At 38.1% G+C, this 26,861-nt stretch overlaps 2 protein-coding genes across 2 annotated transcripts; one reads left to right on the top strand and one right to left on the bottom strand.

The window, feature by feature from the left end:
* Nucleotides 1-1,497: 1,497 nt before the first annotated feature.
* Nucleotides 1,498-7,701, top strand: LOC105700214 (la-related protein 6). Its single transcript, XM_012425876.1, has 3 exons — nt 1,498-2,492; nt 2,885-3,209; nt 6,494-7,701. Exons 1-3 carry the CDS (start codon nt 1,677-1,679, stop codon nt 7,057-7,059), a joined length of 1,707 nt encoding a protein of 568 aa, XP_012281299.1. The 5' UTR covers nt 1,498-1,676; the 3' UTR covers nt 7,060-7,701.
* Nucleotides 7,702-16,426: 8,725 nt separating this feature from the next.
* Nucleotides 16,427-25,000, bottom strand: LOC105700215 (guanine nucleotide exchange factor subunit Rich). The gene is made up of 16 exons (XM_012425877.1): nt 24,711-25,000; nt 24,310-24,417; nt 24,080-24,235; nt 23,687-24,001; nt 23,514-23,605; nt 23,170-23,443; nt 22,928-23,080; nt 22,653-22,853; nt 22,119-22,482; nt 21,848-22,053; nt 21,432-21,773; nt 20,866-21,355; nt 20,366-20,654; nt 18,676-19,148; nt 17,691-18,054; nt 16,427-17,608 (listed from the first exon to the last, which is right to left on the bottom strand). Exons 1-16 carry the CDS (start codon nt 24,843-24,845, stop codon nt 17,281-17,283), a joined length of 4,290 nt encoding a protein of 1,429 aa, XP_012281300.1. The 5' UTR covers nt 24,846-25,000; the 3' UTR covers nt 16,427-17,280.
* Between the last annotated feature and the right edge of the window lie 1,861 nt (nt 25,001-26,861).

A 26,861-nucleotide genomic window follows, 5' to 3' on the forward strand; every position in this document is an offset into this window, starting at 1 on the left:
ACATATAGACCTAATTTAGACAATTAATTTACGTATACCCACTTCATGGGTTGCCTGGTAAACTAAAGCAGATTTGGTAATTCCTATGGATCAAAGATCCTTTCTAAAGATAGCTATACACGTAACAATAAATCGTAGCGATAAATCTGTGCAAAACGACCTGTACAGATTAGACTGACATGTGAATTACGTGTGAACGGCACAGAAAAACTCGATTTAACTGCACATACCACATATCGACACAATCTATTGTTACATGTGTAGCCACCTTAAGAAACTTTAAGAATCCTCAGTCGAAATCGGTGAAGCACATTCGAAAATAATTTTCGGGTAAGCAAATCGATCGCACTGGACTGGACTGCTTTGAACAATTCGTACATGAACAAATAATATGGTCCTTTGAACAAAGTCGTTCGATTCACTGCTTTAATTTCAGAAAGTCTTTGATTGAATAAACCGAATGTTAGTTCACATGCAATTAGCTAGACTCGTTTGCTTCATTAATCAATTGCGTGTTCGCGTAACGCAATTACCATTAATCACTTAAAATATTCCTTAAATCGTACTTATTCATTTTAGAAAATATTTCAGTTAACAGACCAAATTGTTTAATATTTGGTATGATCTACCGCAATAATTAATGTAATCAATCGAAGAATTTTGTCATGCGAACACAATATTTAGTTGTCCACGTAATAACCATATTCTAAAGTTGAACCAAGAAAAATGTATTTGATTCAACGAAGTATTTTTCTACGTATACTGGACGCCTTTTCACATCCGACCGGCACGACACGATTCCGATCGAAACAGGGATTCCAGAAAAGTCGACAAACCGAGCAAGTTTAAAACTGCCGGCGTCTCAAGAAGAGTGCGCAGCCCCTCGCATCGACTCCACCGTGATAAGCCGCGGTGGAGTCCTCGTCCTTCCTCACCGCGACAGGTGAGTCTCCTTACTCGGTACCGGCCGCACTTGACCCATATCTTATTATGCTCGCAGCGTCCGGATTCGATGGGACTTTAAAACCGAGGTTACGCAGCGCTTACGGAGCCGAGACCCGGTCGAGTCCGATCGGACGGACGTCCTTCTTCCTGTCGACAGGACCTCTTCCGCAAAAATCCGAGTCTCCGGTCGAACGGGGAGTGCGCGCGAGGTCCGCCGAAACCAGGACGTGTCTGCGACAGAGGCCATCCGGCTTATTCTTGACCGGCATTCCGGAAGGTCTCAACCTCGACGGAGGTCCCGAGGCGATCGTCGGAGCCTTTGCCGAGGCGCGGCGCATGCGTGCCCCCGGCTTTTTCTTCTCTAAGAGGGAGATATCTTCCTTACTCGCGAAAGTATTTAAACAAGTGCGCGAGCCTTCGAGAAGGCCACTATTCCGTAAACTGTCACGCTGCCCGCGCGAAATCTCATAAACATCCCTTAAGGAAAGTCCCGGTTTCCCTGGCCCTGGCCAACGGGTCCAACAAGCATCCAGCGATGAAGATCCAGTGAACGCGACCCTTCGCCATATCGCTACTCGACGGTGCACCAGAGATGGTTCCGATTGATCCCGTAAATCTTTGCCCGATCGAGTGGACTCGTCAATGAGAGATCTTTTCGGCGCATGGAGTTTAACGCTACGCGACGAGTCCTCGAATAATCGGAGAGACTTTTGGAAAACGAAGGATCCATCATGGAAGAGCTGGAGGTGCAACAGGAGCTCAGAGACCAAGTGGGGAGTCTGACGTTTTCCCCGCCCCCCATGAAGAAATCCGACACGAGGGACAGCATCTCCTCGGTGGACAGCGACGTGAGCCTGTCGTTTGACCGAAGGGGGTCCAAGGGTGAAGAGGCCGACTTGTCCGATTGCGGAAGTTCCGACTGCGAAGGCAAGGCCTCCGAGATACTGGGTAGGTCGCTCAAGCATAGTAACGACTCGGGAGCAAACTCCTTCGACGACATCGTTCCCAGGGAATCGAGCACCCCGATAGCGACCTTTTCTTTAGAGAAATCTGCCGTTTCCGAAACCACTAGTTCTGGTGCTGCTGGTGCCATCGACACCAGTTCCAATACCGCCCTCGGAGACTTCGTTCCGCCCAGCGACGAGCTCGCCGACAGAATCTGTGCTCAAGTTGAGTTCTACTTTTCCGATGAGAACATTGTCAAGGACGCGTTCCTCCTTAAACACGTGAAAAGGAATAAGGAAGGTTACGTTTCGCTCAAACTTATCTCGAGCTTCAAGAGAATCAAACACCTGAGCAGGGACTGGAGGGTCGTTGGAATCGCCCTGAAGAGATCTAAGAAGATCGAAGTGAACGAACTCGGTACCAAACTCAGGAGAGTCGATCCTCTACCGCCATTCGACCAAACCACTCCATCGAGGACCGTCTTAGCTGCGAAACTTCCCCTCGAGAAGCTATCCGTCGAATCTGTTGCCGAAATCTTTAGTCAGTGTGGCGAAATCTCACTGATCAGAGTCCTGAAGCCTGGGCATCCGATTCCCGCGGAAGTAAGTTTCCCTCGCAATTAGATCCCGGGGTTCGACAAAAACGAACACACGGGTCGATGAAAGAAGTAATTTCTTTTCAAACTCACGAAAGTTATGAGTTTTCCTTCTATATAAAATGCGTATCACCGGGTAACATCGTATATACAGATATTCAATAAGTACATACATTTTTCTCGATATAAGAAATATTACCTCGAAATTAAATTAAGAAGAGAACGAAATTCGGAATCGAATATTAAAATGAACGTTCGGGTACATTTATAAAAAAACCTTTACCTAACCTTTAAACGATTTAATTATTAAGTAACTACACTTAGTAAAATTCAAGTATCTTGTAATATTAGAGAAGACTATTACGCTTCTTGAATGTGTAACGTTGGTTTCGATCGCAGATACGACAAGCAATCGCAAAGAGACCGGAGCTAACGTCATCCGAAAACTGCGCCTTGGTAGAATTTACCGACTCTGCCTCAGCCAGAGCTGCTCTGCAGCTGAAATTAGGCGAGGCGAAGATCTACGAGCTGCATCACTCGGGCGAAAAGAAAAGGAAGGCTTCCCCGGCGAAGAAGAGCGCCGTTGCCAGGTTAGCCGCGGAAGAGACATATAATTCATCCAGCTGCGCCAGTGGGTCTGAAACCGAGGATGCCAGAACGAGACATAAGAAGCCGATGTACGGTCATCCAATTTACCACGTCTACCCTGGACAATCTTTTCCAGGTAACTTTTCAACATCTAAAATAACATGCGAGATGAATACATCTTCCCCAGGTATAAAAAACTTTGCCATACATACATACATATTGACGGGCACACATATATATAACATTTTTGGCGAGCCGCATAATAATAGATCAATAAATCACCTCACAGGAAGCTTTACTATGTCAATGTCACCAAACATTCAACTTTTGAATNAAAAAATATAAACAATTTTTGAAACATTTTTGGCGAACCGCATAATAATAGATCAATAAATCACCTCACAGGAAGCTTTACTATGTCAATGTCACCAAACATTCAACTTTTGAATAGCGATCGTAAAACCTGATTTCACCTAATGCCAGCAGGTACCTTATGATATATCCATATCATTGTTCACACACTTTTTTCAATATATTATAATAGAATAAAGCCTATAACGTTTTCAAACAATTATCGTTTTCGTCTTATTTTTAGTTTATTATACGGCTCGCCAAAAATAAAATTGTTTATATTTTTTATGTTATAGTTTCTGTGCCTTAATCGGTTTAGAAAAGTTATTAATGAACCAGAAGTGATATACTTTGTGTATTTGATACATAGTAACGGATCTTAATAGTTTTTTTAACAATTTGAATTATATAGTTTTATACACTATGTTTATTAATTCTTTAGCTAATAAAAGTTCTGAATGAACCTGCGAAGAACAATTGTTTGTATTTGGTGCATAATAATTGATTTCGGTTGTTTTGTAACTCGATTTACATAATGTAACCGAAATTATGATTGGACAGGATTATTGGCGGGCACACACACGTGTGTGTGTGTGTCAATATATATAATGTGTATAAAACTATATAATTCAAATTGTTAAAAAAACTATTAAGATCCGTTACTATGTATCAAATACACAAAGTATATCACTTCTGGTTCATTAATAACTTTTCTAAACCGATTAAGGCACAGAAACTATAACATAAAAAATATAAACAATTTTATTTTTGGCGAGCCGTATAATAAACTAAAAATAAGACGAAAACGATAATTGTTTGAAAACGTTATAGGCTTTATTCTATTATAATATATTGAAAAAAGTGTGTGAACAATGATATGGATATATCATAAGGTACCTGCTGGCATTAGGTGAAATCAGGTTTTACGATCGCTATTAAAAAGTTGAATGTTTGGTGACATTGACATAGTAAAGCTTCCTGTGAGGTGATTTATTGATCTATTATTATGCGGTTCGCCAAAAATGTTTCAAAAATTGTTTATATTTTTTATGTCATAGATGCTGTGCCTTAATACTTTAGTTTAGAAATGTGATTAATGAACCAGAAGTGGTATNTCAGGTTTTACGATCGCCATTAAAAAGTTGAATGTTTGGTGACATTGACATAGTAAAGCTTCCTGTGAGGTGATTTATTGATCTATTATTATGCGACTCGCCAAAAATGTTTCAAAAATTGTTTATATTTTTTATGTCATAGATGCTGTGCCTTAATACTTTAGTTTAGAAATGTGATTAATGAACCAGAAGTGGTATACTTTCTGTATTTGGTACATAGTAACGGATTTTGATAGTTTTTTTAACAATTTGAATTATATAGTTTTATACATTGTGTTTTAATTCTTTTGCTAATAAAAGATATAAATAAATCTCAGAAGAAAGATTGTTTGCATCTGGTACATGATAATTGATTTCAGTTGTTTTGTGAGTGGATCAACATAATGTAACCGAAATTATGATTAGAAAGAAGTATTGACGGGCACATATATATATGTAATTGGCTGTTTTTTTTTACACCTGGAGAAGGTGAAGCAGAAGAAAAAGCAGCCCTACCTCAGTAACGTCGAGCATTAGTGTTATCAAACGCCGAGCCTCGATAAAAATTGCATACTTCACGTAAAGAAATAAAAACTTTGTTAATAAGAAATTTAATAGGAAACAGATATCTATTGTACTACACAACAAAAGAACTCGACATTTATAAGTTTTGTACCTTTTCTTGGGACGTGTACGTATTGCATCGAATGGGAAATTCTGCAAGAGCCGTAATAAATATGGTCATGTAGCTGGCTATTTCGGCTAGTCGTTCGGTGCGCATCTATAGCGCATGACGTCACGACTAATGCTCGTGGCGAAAATTCGATGAAGTTTTATGCGAGGGAAATGTCTTTGTTAAGGTGAAGTGAAACCCCCTTCAAATCAGTCGATTCGAATACAACACTTTTTTTTAAGGGTATTAGACCAAACTGTCCGAAACTTCGACACATCGCTCCTAATCATCTAAGAATTGTCCCGACACATTCAAAATTTGGATTTTTGGAAAAAATTTTTTAACTTGGCCCAGACCAGAATCAAAATGGCGTCGAGTTCTCATATTTCGATCAATAAACAATTATCGAAGGCTCTGATATGAGAAACGAAAGAGTCAGGACAATTTTACGACAATTTAGAACACTCTGGCAATCGATAAACTCGCATTTGAACGGGATAAAGTCAAAAAAAGTGTTGTATGCGCTTCTATGCTAAAACGATGGGAATACGAGGTCTCGGAGTGAAGATTTAATTCACCTGGAAATCACAGATGGCGCAGGGGGTCCTTCTGCAGTCAATTAGGGCCTCAGAAAGCATGAATCCAGAGGATTTCTGGAGTTCTACTTTGATTTCTTGATATTTATTGTACGAAAACGACAGGTGGAGTATGCCATTTGGTACAATATCCAATATAATTCGACACAGTTGTCGATATAAAAACGAACGTCGGCATCGTAGGTATTTAGAAAATCTTCTTTATCGACGTTGATCAAGTTCCTCGACGTGTTTCACTTCATCTTAACAGCTTCGCATGTTCGCGCTCCAAAGTTTCGATTTTGAATATTCAATGGCGGTTCCCAGTGAAAGGGTGTGAAGTTGACAAGTATACAACTTTTCCTGCGTGCCTCTGTTTCGATTTTCATTGGTGGATCTGTATAACAATGCCGTATACGCTGCACGAGTAACGACATAGGCCATGTTGCACCGCCATGATAGGTTCGTGGACTGCCAGTACGGATTTTTATTCATTATTCTTCTGACAAATAATTAAAAAATTTGATTCCGTAAGGAAAGTTCAGAAGACTGCGATTTCACCTATTCGAGTTATTCAAAGTACATCCTGTACAAACATCTTCAGGTGCGAAGTTTGCCCGCTTCCAACTCTTGTGGGTGTGAAAACACACAGAGAAAATGATGCACCATTTTACGTTAAAGAAATAAGGAAGCACTTTAAAAATTAATCAAATCGCGTCTGTCCTAGGTCCACCATCTCCAGAAGCCTGGCTATCTAGAAGACTCTCATCGTGCTCGCTATCGAGCTCGGACAACGGCTTCTTTCTGCGACGTCTCTCGTCCTGTTCCAGCTCTGGTTCCGGATCCGAGGGAAACGGCTACACAAGAAGGTTCTCCGCGTGTTCCTCCAGCTCGGACAATGGTTACTACCATCCTATCTACCCGCCAGGATATTACTCTCCGACCAGACGGTTCTCCTGCTGTTCTGGGCCCGGATCCTCTTCTGGTTCAGGAAACGAGTGCATCTCTGCAATGTACAGCCCCGTGCGTCGAGGTTCAGCAGAATGCGGCCCATTCCTGCGGAGACTGTCCGGATGCAGCCGAGATTCAGGCTTCGAGATCAGTCCTAGGAGACTGTCCTCTTGTTCTTCTGGCTCCGAGACTGGTTTTTGTCGTCCGAGAAGTAATAGCGGAATCGTTATGGCCCACCTTCCGGAAAACGTAACGAGGATGCCCTCGGGTCCGGACGGTACCCGTGGCTTCGGCAGACTTAAATTGAACTCTATAGCCACGTCCGTGGAACCCACCTGTTAAATAGTTCATCTTTTGTTCATACATGTTTATACCGATCACTATTGTTCCTCTCAATGTAGAATTTATTCACCGTCTGATACTTTTCAGGAACGTAAATGAAACTCCAGAATAGTCTGAAAAACTGTGTAAGGGAAAACAGTTCCATTCATTCTGTCAAAATAAGGTGGAATATATCGTAGAAGTGTTTATCTCTAACAATTCTGCTATTTTTGCTAAAAATAGGGTATTGCTTTTTTAAGGCAATTCGTGTACTACCGAGTAGCTATGGCAAATCAATATTTTTTTGCGATGAGGTAGGATTGTCAGCGAAAACATTCCTGCAGGTCATTTTAAGTAAGAAACAGCAACTCCTTCGGGATTATAGAAAGTAGTTGCATTGCCAATGTGATGGATATGACGTCTTATTGAAAAACGAAACTTCGTGGCCTTGAAGGGGTTGCTGGTTCTGATTTAGAGTATTACATTAACTATGTCCGGATTTCTTTTGCGGCATTCTTTTCGGGCATTATTTTCTGTCACTTATTCCTATTGTATTGTTGATTCTATATTTACCGTATCATAGCATGTAAATAGTTATGTACATTAGTGCGATGTCAAAGCTTTGTATTACTTTTAAGAACAAATACACGACCGTCATGGTATGCCTACATGCATGGAAATGTCCTTCTTGTCAAATATCTTTACAATGATCATGAAAAAATACTCCCGCATTGACTCAAAGAATTTCTGTTACATGTTCTATCCTATTTTACCAAAATATTGACCGATGCATACATGAATAATTCTTGCGTTTCCGTATCACATACTTGTGTAGTAAACAATGCTAGGGTTACAAAAACAAACACGTAATCAATGTACTTTCCACCAACTGGAAGCATGACAAGAAAACTCATTCGATAACTTCATTAAAAAAAAAAAACAATCTCAGACGAATTATATTCGCTGAGTTTGCGAGTTGAAGTCATGAATCACTTTTCGGCTACGTAAACGCAGACCAATTACATAGAATAATCACTTGTAAATAAGGCGGTTATTAATTATTCTATACCTTGCGACAGTGACGAAAAATAGCAATATCTAAATCATATCGACTAGAAAGGGATGGCTTAAAAATATTGTTTCCATCACCCGCATAGAAAGAGCGACTTTTCACGCCTGTTGTCTCGAATGAAAATGTATTCCGACTCATTTTTCTCTACTAGCTGCAAACTTCATATCATAACATATCCACGAGAAGAAAAATGAGATCCTTAAATTTAAAGAAGCCTATATTTGACATTTTTGTTCTAGATACAGTTGGAAACTGTCCTTCTAACGGATTAATTCAATCCTTCCTTACATGCACAGTTAGCAGAAACATTTCTATATTATTCAGCTGTAATTATAGCTGACAGACATTTGTCTGTTAACATTAAAAGTGATAAAACTAATATATTTGAAGCATTAAAAAATAGTAGATGCAGCAAAAGATATCTATAGACCAGATTCAGTCAGATCAGTTTACTGTTTTCAGAAAGATTAAAAATATTTATAAATGTTAACGAAGAAATCTGCCGATTTAACAGATTCAATCTGCAGATTTTTCTTGTAGAAGTACCACGCATATGGAACAGTTGAATGCGCATGCAAATTATTCCGCATCGGAAATGCCTTTCTTTTGTTGAACAATGCCTCGATACCGATAATTCTTGACTCCTGTTTCATTTTAACAATTTCTTTCGGTTATAAGTATTTACATTTGTTATGTGTCATTTATAGAGCTCTAATGATACTGGCAAGTTTTCTAAACAAGGGTGTTCTGCGACACTAAACCAACTCGCGATTGTCAATCAATCCCCGAGGGTCGTAAATCCTCGGGCTGGGGAAGACGGGCTCGAATAGTGTTTTGCTGAAGAGGGAATTAACCGCCAGCAGCTGGTTTCGCGTATTGAATGAAATATTCCGGATTTTAGTGACACAATAAACTATATTTCCTTTACAGCCAAGGGAAGATGCGTGAATTTACGGTGGTGGTTAGTTGGCTCGGCAACTGGACTTTTTATACGTTGACTCGGCAACGTTTTACTGGTATCTGATTTTTACAAAATGTCTTAAAAAATATCCGAATGCATAGTTCCCCCTCCAACTCGGTGGAGGGAGGAAGTCGGACCTTGAGTCGAGCATTCTCATTGGCAGAGAAAAAATTCCCGAAGGGTTTCCGCCCTCGAAGGCACCCGCGAAGCGGCCGGTGACGTAGGCCGCAGATTCGCGAAAAAAAACCCTCGAGTGGCGTCTGGTCGTCAGAAGCGGGCTTCGGAATTTTTAGAAAGTTAAAAAATCTGTTCGCCAGACGTCATCTCGGACCTTCGGCAAAAATCCTCGAAAAGAGACCCTTTGAGAATGCTCGGACTCGTAAGTTTTATTGCCCCCCTTTCGAGGGTGGCTCGGGTCCTTCGGTACGCGTGGGAAGGACCTCGAGTTTCCGTGGGCCTTGACTCGAGCGATTATAAAAGATTAAATTTATACTAATAATTAACGCGGATGGGCTATCGACGCTCCAAAGGGTCTAATTAATAAAAAATAAATACGTCAAAACTCCGACGGAAACGTTGTTTACTGAAAGGTAACTTTGAAAACAGTTTAATTATTTCTTCAATGAAGACGTTTAAAGCCCAGTTGTATGTAACCATTATTTAATTGTAATATTAAATCGTTTATATTGCAGTTTCTTATAATTCCTGCTAATCCTGTTAATGGTATACTTAAATTATATGTATTCAATATGACAAAATGGAAATCAAAAACACTGAAAAATAAATGATATAATACATTCTAGATTGTAAAGGAATTTTACATTTGTGTTTTATCATACCTATAATAATATACGCCACTAAAAGAACTATTTAGGAATTTAAGGAGGTTCTAATATTAACATTTTAATAGCGTAACACTTTACGAATGTACATTTGCAACCATTACAGAAATGTCCTTGCCTACCTTTATAACATTACTTGTTACCTTCACAGATATTGTTGTTATTTTCACAGGTTTAACGTGATATGAAAGGCGTAGAGTTCAAAAATTCTCGGTAACATTAAATTGGAGAAGGTAACTGTGAAACATACCGTAAGTTACCGGGAACATTGAGAATTTAAGAGAACGTTAATTTTGTTATTTATACTTTAGGTTTCTTCGTTTAAGTAACTTTTTTTTTTCAATCAACTTCAAAATTCAAGCTGTAGAGTAATAATTACTATTAGAAAATATTGATTATAGGGTCGTATTTACCTCCAACTAAAAATATTAACGTATCTACAATTTTACGGAAACTTCCATGCGATTTGTTTCAAATGAACTAATATTTCATTCTGTGACGAAACGAATGGAAGGTTTTGATTGGCTACGGAGAACGTAAAACGGAAATTCCCCTCTACGATGTTTCTCTATAGCTAATCGAAACCCCTCGTTCGATCTGTTGAAAAATTCAAATTCTCATAATTTCTCGATAAAAGAGGCTTTGAAGAAATTACCGATAAGTTACCGGGAATTTCTCTTCGTTTCTGACGTAACTTACTGGATTTAAAACTCTAGAAAGGCGGTGAGAAATTTAATCGATGTCGGTAAAATAAAATTCATCTATACTCTTTTTGGCGGTAACGCTATTTTAGATACTCAATTGGTAACATAAGCTGACGCGTCACGTTACCGACATTTATATTTACATTGAAGTCTTTTACAGTCTACGTTGAGAATTATACGAAATGAAACATTCCATATGTTATTTCGGGAAAGAAATGAAAAAAATTATAAACTTAATTTGAAAACAACATTGTATTTGGTAAGAACTGAAATAGTAATGAGAAGTCCAATAAGTACACTTCGGATGCTCGACAAATAAAATGTTGTTTCAAATTGAGTTTTTAATTTTTTTCTTATTTCATCAGATTTAGTTTTAAGTTTTATTTGGTTAGATGAAAACAGAAAAATAGATTTTCATAGACACATATGATTTTAAGTGATGATATAATTTTTGGAGTAGATGTACTTGTATTGCATGGAACGAAATGTACAATAATTTGGTAATAATATCTGANAGTATTAGCCCATAATGGTATCAATTACAGTACTGCATTGAGAATAGCATTGTTTGATTATTCATTAGTAATGAAAAAAAGATAACAGAATCGGTGAAACGTTAAGTTTAATTAATCGGTATGGTTATCTAAGACGATACATACCTCACTTTTTAGTCATTTCTAAACATTTATTTTCATATATTTAAAATGAAACATTCAATATTTACTAATATTATTAATTTTCAGCTTGGCACTTTTCTAAATCTTGCAGTTGGAATTCATGAGATAACATCAGATTTTTTTTCGTCTTACAGAATTTATATCAGTACCCCAACTGCACGCCTGGGAGGATTATTACTGCAAATACTTGGTGAAAAAGTAAAAGTACCGATAGCATATTAGCAATGATAGCAATATCCCCTATTCTAAATAAATTTGAGAAGCAATGATATTTTTTATTTTGATACAATCAAAGCATCAACACTTTTTTCGATATTAAAAACACTGATACCTTTTAGTTGAAATAAAGAATATCAATAATTTGACGTATAGTTGTTGACTTCAATTTAGATATTAACAACAGTTTGATTCCAGTATTGTATCAAATCTTTCACCATTTTATCAGCAAGTATTTTCAGCAATATTAATCTCAGTACAGTAGTAGTGACGGCATCGATCCTTTGAGATTCAGAATAAGTGCAGTTTGCCTCAGATCAGTTCTTGGAGATCAACTGCTACATTTACCAATGTAAAACTGAAAATTAATATTAATAATATCAGTTCTTCAAAAATGTACACTTCATACATTACTTTATTGTAACAGAATAATAATAGTTTCTAGACGTATCAAAAAGATAACATAGTTTTCATGATTTGGCCACAATAAAGTAGGAAGTTTAAAATTTTTCTAAATTATGCTGTACACATAAATCTTCACACTTCTCTTAAGGTGAAGTGAAACACGTCGAGGAACTTGGTCGACGTAGATAAAGAAGATTTTTCTAAATGCCTACGTTGCCGACGTTCATTTTTATATTGACAGCTGGGTCGAATTATATTGGGTATTGTACCAAATGGCATACTCCACCTGTCGTTTTCGTACAATAATTATAAAGAAATCTAAGTAAAACTCCAGAAATCCTCTGGATTCATGCTTTCTGGGGCCCTAATTGATTGCAGAGGGACCCCCTGCGCTATCTGTGATTTCCAGGTGAATTAAATCTTCACTCCGAGACCTCGTATTCCCATCGTTTTGGCATAGAAGCGCATACAACACTTTTTTTGCCTTTGTCCCGCTCAAATGCGAGTTTATCGATTACCAGAGTGTTCTAAATTGTCGTAAAATTGTCCTGACTCTTTCGATTCTCATATCAGAGCCCTCAATAATTGTATATTGATCGAAATATGAAAGCTCGACGCCATTTTGGTTCTGGTCTGGGCTGAGTTAAAAAAATTTGTTTAAAAATCCAAATCTTGAATGTGTCAGGACAATTCTTAGATGATCAGGAGGGATGTGTCAAAGTTTCGGACAGTTTGGTCTAATACCTTTTAAAAAAAGTGTTGTATTCGTATCGACCGATTTCAAGGGTGTTTCACTTCACCTTAACAAGACTACTTCACCTTAATAATCTGTATGATTTTCAAATTCGCCTTAACCTCTGCGATCTTCAAATTCATTTTAGTAACCTTTAAGGTTAAGGTAAGGTGGGTGTGAAATAGAATCGGATGATTCATCTTGACAACCTATAAAATCTTCAAATTCATCTTAAATGCCTGTAAGATATTAGATTAACTGTCGTTTTTGATAATTGAAAGTAATATGAAAATGTTTTCGTCATAAACAATTTGTATTTTCCAAAACCATTGATGGATAAACAAATTTTTTTTCTTAGGTATATAAATAAACATTAATATTAATTTTATATTGAAATTTTAAATTTAATATCGAAATTACAAAACTATATTCAACAAAAGTATGTATTAATATGTTGAAATCATAAAAATTTGCTCATCGATGTCAGTTATTGTTGAGCATATTATCATAATTCAACATTAAACTTGAAATTCAATTTCAATTTGGATTAATTTAAACATTTACGTCCCCAGTTTTGTTTACCCATCAGAAGACTTTTGACTGCTTTTGACGACAGTTAACCCATATCAGGGGGTCGACACTGCCATGTATGTACATATACATATTCCTCCCGACGGCGGTCACCCTCGGACCTTATCACCCCTTCCTTCCGCAGCTCGTAAGGCGGATTGTCATTTTACAGCGACCGCGATCATGTAATTAACAGAGGGAATGGAAGATCAATTCCACCACGAGAAATGTCGTCTCGAATTAACTGTGCCATCTCGTCGTAATGTTAACCCTTCGTTGTCCACACCTTTTTCGGACAAGTAATTTTATGACTTGTATTTGTATTTGAAATGCCAGTAAACAATTTTATTTCATCAGTTTTTGCGAATGCGGCTATTTCGAGTTACGCGTGTTGTTTAACTTTTTCGAAAGTTGATTCAGTTGATAGAACAAGTATCATTCTGATCGATTCTTTTCTAATATCCTCATTTCTCTGGAAGTATTTAATTTCAAACGGAAATAGATTCAAAATCTATTTAAAAGTGAAAATCCATAATAGTTTATTGTTCTTATTTCAAATACGAAATAGAAATGGTGTTTTACGTTTTGGATATCTATTTCGAATGAATTCAATTCATAAAAGTTACTCCTATTTGCGTTTAGAAACATCTCGGATAAGAAAAGTCTTTCTTATGTTTACGGGTACTCATTTACATGCTCATTTAATGATTTATAGGTGTCCATTTATTTGAGGAATACGAAGAATGGTATAGAACGTAAATATATAAGAGGCATGAAATTACTATTTCGTTTCTATGTCCGAAAGTTGATACGTCGTAAATTTTCCTACGGCATTTCACTGTATATATATTTAGAAACTATTTTCTTTAAGCTAAGATAATATTGTAACTTCGGTTCAGTGGATGGAACAATTGAATCGCTAAGAAACTTGTTAACATTTAATAAAATATGTTTTATTATATTCTTGAAAAAATTCTGTAAATTATCATTTAACAAAAACTACGTCAGGTGGGTCAGGGACACTCCACAATAATACTGAAATAATTTTCATTAATTGTTTTTGTTTTATAAATATTTATTTTCTTTAGGAAATCCATTCTGCCCCTGGAGCAATTCAAATTCCACGCTGCTCCCACCGCTAGTACGCTGCGCGGCCGGAGAGGGCAGTACGGACAGGAGGAAATCATCGAAGAAGGCGAATTGCTGTCATCCAACTGTCAAGAACATACTGCGCACACTACCAGCGCAGAGAAGTGTAGACTCGATTACCATAGTTCTATTTCTCCTACCGTTCTGCGAACGGCACTCAATGGATGCATTCAGAGGAGACAACTGTTGAGTGATCGGTTTGCGCTCATCCGCTGAATGGGTACGTTCACTCAACATGTTTCCTGATGAGACGCCATTTTATGTATCACAAATTTTCTACGCTACCTACGCTCAACGCGTTTGGTAGATTAAATTCAAATTCAAACCATGTAGCTTCAAGTTAAAGAAGCAAGGATGGTAAATGAGATCAATTATTATAGTGAAATGTATGAAGTGAACGGTCTTCGGTACGATGTAGTAGAGAGTGCAGAAGTGCATAAAATGTTACAAAATGGTTCGTTATTTCGAAATGTATACTTAACCTTAATCTAATGTATTCTATCTTCCTAATATAGACCAAAAAACTAATAATAAATAAATAATTAAGTTAGTATGAACATGTGAGTGTTTCTTTTTTCAGACGTTACATTCTGTTACGAATATTTTTCTAAAAATATATCATCTATAGAAGTTGTTGGTGTATGTAACGAAAAGGTGCAAAATCCTTCAGGTAATGAAGTAGCTGAAATAATACACGACGTACATGTACTGTAAGCACTGACTGCTAATATAATTATATTAATTATATTATAAGGAGGTTAGGTTACACAACACTGGATACCGCCATATTATGATCACTGAATATTCCATTCAACAGAAAATCGCAACATGTTCCCAACTCATCGGTAACCGCTTTTCTCCTCCGAATGCACCCAATGAGCTGTCCGTATATTATACGTCCATGGAGCAATCTCCCAAATCATTTCTGTTTGAATCATCTCAACGGATATTTAGCCACACACTTGTCGGGTCTCTCTCGCTTTCCTTCTATTATTCCTCTCTGTCATATCTGTACTGCATTTCTTGTTCAGTAGACTCACGCGAATCATTTGACATTTTCCCCACAATAAAAGTTTCGTAATACTGCGAGCTGCTCATTTCTTATATTTTCACTCAATCTGCCAAACTTAATGAAATAGACCCCCTGAGCGTCTCAATTGACACTAAAACATGGATTTACTGGATTTGGACCCGACAAATCCCAGATTTCGAGTACCATGGAGACGTACTCATTGATATTAACGCTCCTAACGAAATTGGCTCAAATTTTAGAAAATCTCGTTGATAGTATTGTATATTTAACAGTATTGTATTAATAGTTTAGTTTATTTAACACTAATTCTCAGTGATAGTGAGTGAAGTTGAAAGGCGTAGCTTTTCCTGTGTAGCCATTTATTATCTTTATTAATGATTCTGTGCAACAGGATCGTACTTAATTGTTTAATTTAATTTATGTAAAGCTGTGTAAAACAGCGATCTCAATACGGAATTATGCAGTGTTTGGGTACTAGGCTACCCCACTACGGACATCCAGACTGGTAATTGAACAGCATTGCAATACTGGTACATCATGTTTTGTCTGTCCCAATAACAGAACATGATTATATTGCTAAACCTCGTTTTGCCAAAAAATAAATGGCTGCATGGGATACTCCATTTCTTCCTGAACAAGATAAGCTGTAACTTCCTTCAAAAATACATAAAAGCTAAATAATAAATTTTAAAAAACTTTCCTTATTCCTTAGCATTTTCCATAAGGAATACATTAAAACAATCTCCATAAGGTACACACCTAAATAAACATAACATTAGATTGTAATCGACGCAGAATGGTAATAGACAATTTTCTTATGTATCAATGACATATTGATAGTCTTCTTATAGTTTTTACAATTACAATTACAGTAATGGAATGCTTATTGAAGGGAAATATTTAAAGTGGTGTTCGGCGACTGGGACATACTTAGTCTGATATACTTGGATACACTGGTACACTTACCTTAAGTGATGAACGAGTAATGGCAAAGGTCATGTTGGACTTGCATAATAAAAACGTAGACTCAGTACAAAGTTTTACTTATTATGTACATTTGTTTCTGAAAAATAATTTAGAAATCTCGCTCTAGGAAAAATCATATTTATGGAAGGCTATAATTTCATCCTTTAAGTTATTCAAAGTACATCCTATACAAACATTTGTGGGTGTAGTTTCCTAACTTTCAGCTCCCTTAGATATAAAAACACATTGAGAAAATGATGTACCATTGCCCCTTAAATGAACAGAAAATACATTTTAACCTTGGTTATAATTCAGTGATTAGACTGTACCACCTATGTTATTTCAAACAGTTTTTACTATTAAAAGTTAAATAATTATTAATTGTACTTGAAACTACATTGTCATCGATCTTTCGTTTCCGATACTTAAGTGTGCAATATTTATAAAGGATTTTGCAGAGTGAAGCTTCTGTAATCCAAGTACTTTATCAGAGATGTAGATGAATAACACTTGTACTGTCCCAGAGTAACATTTTTAAGTTTAATATTTCAAGGTTTCAAAATAGTATATGAAAATAACCTTTCTTAAAATACATCTTTCAACTCTAAATGGTGTAACGGTAAACATTGTGTTTGAATCATAAAAAAAACCAGTATAAGTATATTTATCTGATGAAGTCAACTTTTTGGAAATAAAAAGTATTAAATTTGAAGAACACACAGAGTTGGTCTCTGAATATTACGATATTTAAAAGCCTGATAAGTCCCAAATGATTTGTACAAATTACGTGAAATGTAAAAAGTTTAAGGACATTAACAGACGATGCTATTGACAGTGTACCTTTGCCATTTGTGAACGCAGTTCTGCAGTTTGATTTTCTCAAAATTGTATAAATCTTCTAAACCCAACATTTTTTAAGAAATCATACAGGTAGAAGTTTGTGATCCAGTCTCTGCGTTGTTTACATTATTGTAACTTCCCCGAAAATTAGTTTCTTCGGAGCACATAGTGGAGTCGTGGGAACGCTCTTCTTCGACTACTCCCGTTGTCGTAGATGTATGGCTAATTGAGGAATGTCGAGATCTGGAGATGTTTCCTCGCGGATTACTCCCTGAAGACGGAGCTGGACTAGGTGATGGGCTTTCAGGTATTTGATCCTGTTCTTGTTGTTTCGTTAACACCAGGCGACACAGTAATGACACTTGTCCTTGAATACTCGTCATAAAAGGTCGGTATCCTAGACTGAAAGAAATATTTTTGTTGGCATCTTTAATTAATCAACAGACATTCATAATCCAGTTAAGTCACCAGAAGTAATATTCACCACTCAGAGTTGGACCACTTGGTTAAGGTCAACAGACCATCTCTTAGGCTTGCTGTAGATTCTGGAGATTGTATAGGAGTATGGGCAGCTCTTATAGTCCTAGCCATTGCTGGTGCATCTCTTAGAACAGTAGCCAGGATTGTAGCCCATCCTAGACAACCTGCTTCTAAGAAAAGCTGCAGAAGATACCTAAGTTGTACCTCTGCACGACTCACAAGACCTCCAGAAGAAGTGGCATGGACCTCGATGGGCTCTACGGATTCAGGAGGTACCCAGCAAACCTGGTTTCCGATTCCCGTCCCTACAATAGACTCCACATCGTCTCTCCAAATTGTGCTAGTGTCACTTAGAATACTGTTGGCGTCTGCAAATTTTAATTACAATAAATCGGTCACATACGAAACAACCATTTAAAAGTTTTTACAAAACTACATATTGATTATTCAAAGGAATTAAAATTAGCTTTCCTAATACAAATAATTGTATCACAAATTAAAACCTATAAACGGAACGGTTGCAAGTAATGCGATGGTGTTAAGTGGACATGTCTAATGCATCTTGGTTACATTTCTGTTTGTCGGATACCACTGGTTTAAATAAATGTGACATGCTCATTCATTGATTAAGCTGCAATTAGTAGTCATTGATTTGATTTCAGACAGCTTATATCCGATAGAAAAATTATCATACTGCAGTGACATCTGATCACACATAAATCACACTGACAAATCTGTTGATCATTTTTGAAAGATATGTTACCTACTTTGAGTACCAGTTTTATCATGAATTTTACTAATCTATTTATCAAATGTATTTATAATATGTTAATAAACCATTTTAAGTACTGAAGTATTAACTTTGCCACTGAGTAGAAGACTATATGAAAGTTATGAATTTACACGTGGAAGCATGGACATATACTGGGTGCTTTTCATGATTTCTAACAGTGAATGGTTCGTGGGAAAAGTCAATTGAGAAATTGCACCTTGTAACATGTGTGGGGTTAGCTTGGCCTCGATCGCAGGAAACTGAGTTTCCAAACTCGCCACTGGAGACACCAGGCTCATGTAAGGTGGTCTGCCACTGGGCAGACTAGTATATCCACTATCGGGAAGGTCAACGGCGAAGTTTGTAGTTAAAGGTTCCTCTTCAGGACTTTCCTGACTGATGGATCGTATGGACCGCAAGGAAGTGAGGCTAGACCTTCGAAATTTTTGCAAGTTTGGTATTGAGAGTACCGGATAGGGAACCTGAAAGTCTTCGTGAACTGCTTTCAACGCGGCAACGTAGTCCTCAATTCTGGCGGCACGATCTCGTTCGCGTGCTAACCATGTCACCAGATGAAAATCCAACCGAGCTGCGAACCTTCCAAGATCCGCTAGACGACGGGCTGTTAATAATCGTCGAGCATGACGTTGGAGAATAACATCAATGAAGAATTCCTCGGCTGATCCTTCCCTGTCGAGTAGTTTTAAAGTTATAGCAGAAAAAAATCAATTGTCCCATTTAAGGTGAAGTGAAACACGTCGAAGAACTTGATCGACGTCGATAAAGAAGATTTCTCTAAATACCTACGTTGCCGACGTTCGTTTTTATATTGACAGCTGTGTCGAATTATATTGGGTATTGTACCAAATGGCATACTCCACCTGTCGTTTTTGTACAATAAAGATAAAAAAATTGAAGTAAAACTCCAGAAATCCTCTGGATTCATGCTTTCTGGGGCCCTAATTGATTGCAGAAGGACCCCCTGCGCCATCTGTGATTTCCAGGTGAATTAAATCTTCACTCCGAGACCTCGTATTCCCATCGTTTTAGCATAGAAGCGCATACAACACTTTTTTTGACTTTATCCCGTTCAAATGCGAGTTTATCGATTACCAGAGTGCTCTAAATTGTCGTAAAATTGTCCTGACCCTTTCGTTTCTCATATCAGAGCCTTCGATAATTATTTATTGATCAAAATATGAGAGCTCGACGCCATTTTGATTCTGGTCTGGGCCAAGTTAAAAAAGTTTTTCCAAAAATCCAAATTTTGAATGTGTCAGGACAATTCTTAGATGATCAGGAGTGATGTGTCAAAATTTCGGACAGTTTGGTCTAATACCCTTAAAAAAAAGTGTTGTAATCGACTGATTTCAAGGGGGTTTCACTTCACCTTATGACTCCAGTAGAGATGGGTCGGACATATTGAATTGCGACGTCAGGGTCGAGAAAATCATGTATAATTCCCAGTCGGTATTCTGCAAAGCGAATGATATTTACTAACGAATGCTAAGATACAATGAAATTAGATATTCACTAAATGTCTCAACTGGTCAATTTATGACGAATCATGTACTATGAAACGAGAAATTATTTTCCGAAAAGGGACACATTGACGGACCTATGATTCCGAGGGGATAATCTGACAATAAACACAATGTCATCGCAAACCCGGATTGACTGACGCATTTTATGCATCCTCTGATCACTACGATACTCATACTTGGACGAAAAGGAGAAAAAATATATACCCGAATATCGGCTGGAAATTTCACGCGATTTTCTCGTCTTCTGGCGCCACAATTCATTATGGCCGATGCACCTCTATTAGGGTCTTAATAAGTTGCTATACAGCAATAAAGGATTCTACAGACTTTTTTTATTATAAAAATTCAAATAGATTAACTTACTTGTTCTCAGTCTTTTCAGCCTTAACGGTTGGTACGGATTTTTTTCGTCTCATAACAACGTTTCTAGTCTTTTCCAGCACGGAAGACGGAGCTAGATCTTTATTTCCCGAATCGGACTGAACTTTTGGTGTGGTGGTGGTGCTGTAACTTCGACTTCTGGATACCTGCATTGTTCCCAACACAAGAGACAGATCATCCTCGTGTGGCGAAACAGATGGAGTTTGGGGAGGACCTCCTAATTTCGCCGTATTTCCCCAGGATGATCGTGGTGACTCCACGTCATTCGGATCTTACAAGTTTAAGAAATAAAGCAAACATAACTAACGTCATCAAGTAAAAGTGAATTAATAGGTAACGTATTGCCACGTATGCGAGTTAACTTTGCTTTCAAGTAGTAAAGTACAATTTTTTTTATAGACATTCCATTATAGTATTGTTATGTCAGTTCATAAAAAAGATGCAAAAAAAACTGAATTGAGTTAGATACGTTAAAGTATTACCAATAGCTCTTAGGAACCGCACCAAATCTCTAGAGAGCTCCCACCTTCCCTGTTCCAAGGCGGCATCCAAAAGTAAGGTTGCATGTTGTCTACTAACAGAGGACGGTTCTAAATTTTGTAAGATTATTAAATAACTGGCAGCCGTGTCCAATTGCTGGCGGTGTAAACAGTCTTGCAGTAGTTTTTTTGGTGGACCTGCTACTGAGAACAAGTACGGCCACAGAGCAATTTCCGTTTTCCGAGCACATTGTACAACCGCTCTTGCCCATACTCCTGGAAACTCTCGGATAAATTCTACCACGGAAGGAAGCTGAGCGTCGGGAATTGGTTCTTTGCTGGTTGCTTCCTCTTCCAAAACCTCGTGAAGCAAAAGTTCGAGAGAATGTGGAAAATAGGGCAAAGCCGAGCAAGATCTGGCGATCTCCCAAGCGTGGTACCCCAAATTTCGATGGATCAATTGACGCAGAATCTGGTGTAGGTAAACTTGACTCTGAAAGACACGACTATTAATCTTAAGTTATCGTAATGTGTGACCACAAGAATACAATTTTTTCCCGTGTACTCACCGTTAATTCTAATAAATTAAACGGTAACGAAAACGGAGAATTCGTATCAGACGTGTAAAGTACAGTGTCGTTTTCCGCACCAAGTAAAATTGCATCCTCGAAGAGTATCGCCAGAGGATATATTCGAAGATGAAAAGGAAGCATCATTCTTTTGCTCATAAAAGTATGTAGTTTATCTTGGTGATTTCTTGGAAATAAAGGTAGCCAAACTCTCATTCCATGGGCTCCACAGAAGAGCCAAAGAGCTTCTGTCAAATGTGGCTTATCTCTTCTAGATCGCCATGGGACCCATACATTTTCAACACAAGATGCGAGAACCGTAGGTGTACTGCACGTAAAGAGCTACAATAAAAGATTATGGAATAAAGATATTATTATTTTCGCTGAATTTCAATTAAATCCTACGTGTTACGAACCATTTCTGAATTATCAGTGCAATGTTCGCGCTGAACCATCACAAGTCGTCCGGACACATTGAGAAGTAGACTTTCGGGATGAGGATGGCTTCCGGCGGTTTCTGCACGAATTGCAGTCAAAGTTGCGCTTACAACGCAAGCAGGATGTACACATAGTCCTCCAATGTCGACTGTTTGAGTTCTTGTCAACTCGATGATTCCCGTTCCTATTTCAGCCAAAGTTTTACAAGGTTTCTGCATAATTTTATGGCTATAGAGGTAATTTACTTACCCTCGTTACCTTCTAATTTCATATCATATATACTGATCTGAGCATTGGCACAGAAAGTTAAGAACCTTTCTTTTAGAGTGTTCAAGAGCAGAACTTGCGATGACACTTTAATATTCTTTACATAATTATTATCCAGACGTGTATCCCGTGGGTAAATTCTAATCTCGTCTTTATCTTCAAGGAGGGAATAACTTCCTGCTATGAGAAAGCCGCGATACCATAGAAGCCCCCCAGTCACTATGAAATCTCGTTCTTGAGTCTCATTACCGAACAGCTTCCATTTACGGGATAACAAGGAATAATGGGCTAACCCAGTCCTGCCAGCAACAGCTAAACTTAATCCATCGTTGTCAATAGCCGTGTACTAAATATTCCAAAAAGAAATAAGAATATCATAGTAAGAACACAAGAGAACACAATGTTAATAATAACTAGATTGTACTAGCAACTCTAAATATTTTAGCTAAGTTATTCTTTTTATATACCACAACATAAAATTCATTTTTATTAATAATAATCAAACAATTCACCTACTCTTATAGGCCAGTTGGAACCACTGTAGGCACTGGGAATTGGTACAACAAGCCACTGTTTGGAACCAGCAAGGGTTTGCGTTGAGGTATCCAAAGGAACTTCATTAACAAGGTGAAAACCAGAAGAATTATTTGACACACCACTTCCAAGGTTTAAATACAATCGATTCTCGCCTTGTAAATATAAGTGACCATGTTGACTCTGAAAATGTTCTGGAAGTTCATCTCTGTCAATAATTTCGAAGCAATTTTTTATGATTAAAGGTTTCAACGGACCATACAGGGATTTACAGTTAAAGGACTTTTAACGAAATCTAACTGAATGAGAGATCGTTTCCTCCCATTTTGTTCGTTTCCATTTTCCTCGACGAGTGATGGCCCTGGAGATTCTCTAAGCATCCACAGTTGATAACCTTCTGCTGACCATTCCTTAAAATAAAAAAAGAGAAGAATAAACATTTGATTATTCTAGCTTGTTTGAGAAAAACCGCGGAGGAAGAGTGTGTTAAATGGCTGACCATCGTAAGGACGTGAAGCGGATTGTCCCGACTTAGGTCCACTCTTAAGCCATAATCCCATTTTAAGGTACATAATAATAGAGCGCCAAAGGTACTCCATATTGCAAGGCCACCACCCTCCCAGGCCAAAGCGATTGCACAACTATCTGGAGTCCATCTTAAGCATTTGACACTTCCTGGTCTGCCAGGATAATCCTTAGAAGATAAACTCAAACTATGCGATACTTCCAGGCCTCCCGTTGTCTCGTCAACGTAATAAACAACACCTTCGGAACTAGTGCAGTGTACAATTAATCTCAGTGAGATGGAAAAAGTAAAATAAAGCTTTATTACAATGATCTTACTTTTGTCTTCCAAAAGCTATCAGTCGGTACTTATGATTTACTGCTGCACATGTAGCATCCTCTAAATCCCTACCCCAAATGCCTTGAACTTGCTGAAAAATTGATAATTTCTTTGTTATAAATGTTCTATGTTAATTAAAAAAAAAAAAACAACTATACATATAATCACGTACATTAGGATCAAACTTTAATGACTGAGCAGTTAAAAATGCTGCTCTGCCATTGCTAAGAACGATTGCGAATCCCCCGACCAGAGGTGAGTATTCTATATCCGAGACATATACATTATTTTCTGTTATTGGGATTGCTATAGTTGAGACCTGTTGGTCAATACTAAAGGGAATTCGTCGCAGATCAAGAGAGTAGTCTCGGTTGGCAGTACTGTCCCATTTATAACGTATTACATGACTTGTTTTTGTAGCTACCATAAGTTCGTCACGAATACAAACAAGAGAACTGATTCCACCATCTACCCATGCTGACTTTTCCTGTAGATAATGAATTTTCGGTTTATTTCCAAAAACTAAATATTATCACATGACTTACTACTATCCATAAAGACTTACGAAACTTATACTTAAAGCAGGTATAATTTCTTTGATAAATAATTCTGCACTGTCTCGTTTCAGACTAGTCACTGGAGAATCTTTCTGGTCATATAACCCATGGCCATCCGTGCTGGTGTCCATTAGATGATAAAACAATAAGTAACTGTCCGTTGTCTATATTAATTAATGAAATGAATTAAAAGTTTGTCTGTAATAAATAAGTATAATTGCATTAGGTTTGTATTTACCGAAACAACCAACATGTTTGAATCCGGTCGCCATTGTACCAAGTTGTTTTCTCCATATTTTCTTAAAGAGTCTAGGGTTCTCCTAGTAAATACGATTGGCATGCATGGCTACAGAAAATATATAAAATATAGTTAATATATTTTGTCCCATATGTTATACAATTTTTATCCTGACTAAAGACAAATTAATATTGAACATAATGGTTGACAGTACTGGTTTCAGTTTCACTTGTAAATTTATTAGATGTAAGGTTCTTTTTTTGTCCCTTAAAATCATAAACACTCTTTGGTCAATCGCTAGCAAGATAGATTACAGAGGGTAACATTGCATAACTACTTACGAAAACTAAATTCTATCACAACTTACAAAGCCAATATTTCACAGAGTGTAATGGTCATACCTTGCAATACCAGATGGCCAGAGCATCTGTAGTTAGAATGGCAAAAAGTATCTTGTCTCTATTGCACACGACTGCACGAATTTTCTCAGGCTCCGTCGAGTTTAAAACCCGCGGCCATCCGATTGGAAAGAACATAATCTCATAAAATTCAACGCGTATTTTTCACGGCATCTTCTTTTGACCTTCCACCGCTGTTCAACCTCATTAGTCTTAACCAATAAGACAAATTAATAAACAAACGATAAGTAACCTAAAAGATATTTGGCCGTCCATGTCATAATCATACACACAACCCACGAACAGCGAATAAAACCATAGTCAAGAAATACTAATAGCAAAGAATACAGAAGTCTCCATAGAAACGCAATTTCCGTGAGGCGCTTGATAATAAATAGTAATCAAGGCAAAAGCTAGATGGCAGCATGGGCGAATTAAATATGGCGACTCGTTCGCCTATTATTCATTTTTGTTAATGATAAATGAAACACTGTATCAACATAATCACGGTACTTATTATTGAGCCTATTTGGCATGTATAAACTTTCTTTTGTTACAAACTTAATAGATCGCGTTTTGCGGTACTTCATCGGTAGACATTTCTTCTTCGTCTGTTCTATATCTAACTACACGGTGAACCAAGGTGTGTTTGCGCGTTGTCCTATCGGAGCGCCGCTTGCGGCGTTTTCCTGAACTGTGTATACGGGTACCCTTGCCTAGCTGCTATGCCCCATAAAGCCAAGGTTGACTAAGTATATCAGATAATATACTAATAGCGGGATTCTGTACTATAATTAGAAGTTCAACAATATAATTTTCTTATCATGTCATGAAAGCGTGAAGTATTTAACAGTTTTCAATGTTTAATAATGCAATATGACCTCGCAATAACGAAAACTAACCTGTACATACTAGTAAATTCTCTTTCTTCTAACGAAAATGGGTCTGAGGCATCGCGTAATCCTCTTCTTCTTCTTGGAAGATGGCGTTCACGGCGCTTATTTTTCATTTTTTTCTTGTATGCTTCACCATTTTGCTTAAAGATTTGTGCCGAGCCAATTCATATGAATGGTGTCGCATTGTCACCGTCAAAAACGTTCCGTAATACCGTGAGCTACTCATTTTTAACAGTTTCGTTCAATTTGCTTTACATAATAGATCCCGAGTTGCGAGATTGCTCACGGGCAGGGTCGCGCGATCGCGTCCTGTGCTGCCCTTTAGCGGTTAGTTTGGGCGACTAACGTACTTGCCACCTGTTACCGTATATATCGCGACACTTGGCCGCGATCCAGCTCCCAGATTGGGCGAGGCCGGGCCCAATCCAGGAGCCGGTCCGGCCGTCGGTCGCCGCCCGGGCCGACGGACTGGCAGTTGCCCCGGATAAGCCACTGTGATAAGACACCGCGATCAGTCTATAGAATGGCGAGGGACGTATTACGTGCTACGTTCCGAATTCAAATCAACGTGGCGTGAAATATTTCTCAAGGACCGACGGCATTCTCGTTTGTAACAAGGTTCAGGGGAGGCTCCGTAAATGGTGGAAGGGGGGGGGGGGGGGGTACGCGCAGTTTCTGTGCCGACACGCGAAAGAATCGAAGTCAAGACGGTCAGGGCGACACAGCGATCACGAGTCCCGAGTGCCAAGGATTAAATATCGTTCAACGTAGGAAGAGGAAACGGAAGCAGCGAAGGCAGAGGAAGCGGAAGCAGAGGTGGAATACAGCCAGAGCTAACCTCGGGGCGGAGACAGACGAGGCCGAGGCCAGAAACCCCAGGTTCCTTCGAGAGGGATCTTCTGGAGGAGTACCACACGAAGCAAACGAAACGTCCCGTCGGTGAGTTTCAACATTTCGTTCCTCCGACCTCCTCATTTCACAGGACAAAAGGCCTGTACCGGCACGGGAGTCGATTGTATGTTACGATTTATATGAGGGACCGCGAGTCGGCGGGACGACTACTCGCGAGTGGCCGCGTGGATTTTCTTTGTTTCCTGTGTGTTAATTTAGAGTAAAGTGTTATGAGCGTACCCGATTTTCCTCGAAATAAAGAGGCGCGCATTACATTAAGTATGAGTCAGTTACCGGAAGATAAATATCGAATCCAAAGCAACGATAGTATCATCTGATTAAACCGGAAAATTTACAACGAGTGGAG

The sequence above is a fragment of the Orussus abietinus genome, unplaced genomic scaffold (assembly GCF_000612105.2).
Source record: "Orussus abietinus isolate OABI.00-Male unplaced genomic scaffold, Oabi_2.0 scaffold302, whole genome shotgun sequence".
NCBI lineage: Eukaryota > Metazoa > Arthropoda > Insecta > Hymenoptera > Orussidae > Orussus > Orussus abietinus.

Coding starts and splice junctions, on each gene's coding strand:
- LOC105700214 (XM_012425876.1), top strand. CDS start 1,677: ATGGAAGAGCTGGAGGTGCAACAGGAGCTCAGAGACCAAGTGGGGAGT. Junction 2,493..2,884: donor GGCATCCGATTCCCGCGGAA/GTAAGTTTCCCT, acceptor TTTCGATCGCAG/ATACGACAAGCAATCGCAAA. Junction 3,210..6,493: donor CCCTGGACAATCTTTTCCAG/GTAACTTTTCAA, acceptor CGTCTGTCCTAG/GTCCACCATCTCCAGAAGCC.
- LOC105700215 (XM_012425877.1), bottom strand. CDS start 24,845: ATGTTCTTTCCAATCGGATGGCCGCGGGTTTTAAACTCGACGGAGCCT. Junction 22,483..22,652: donor GTTCCAACTGGCCTATAAGA/GTAGGTGAATTG, acceptor TGGAATATTTAG/TACACGGCTATTGACAACGA. Junction 22,054..22,118: donor GAAATTAGAAGGTAACGAGG/GTAAGTAAATTA, acceptor TGGCTGAAATAG/GAACGGGAATCATCGAGTTG.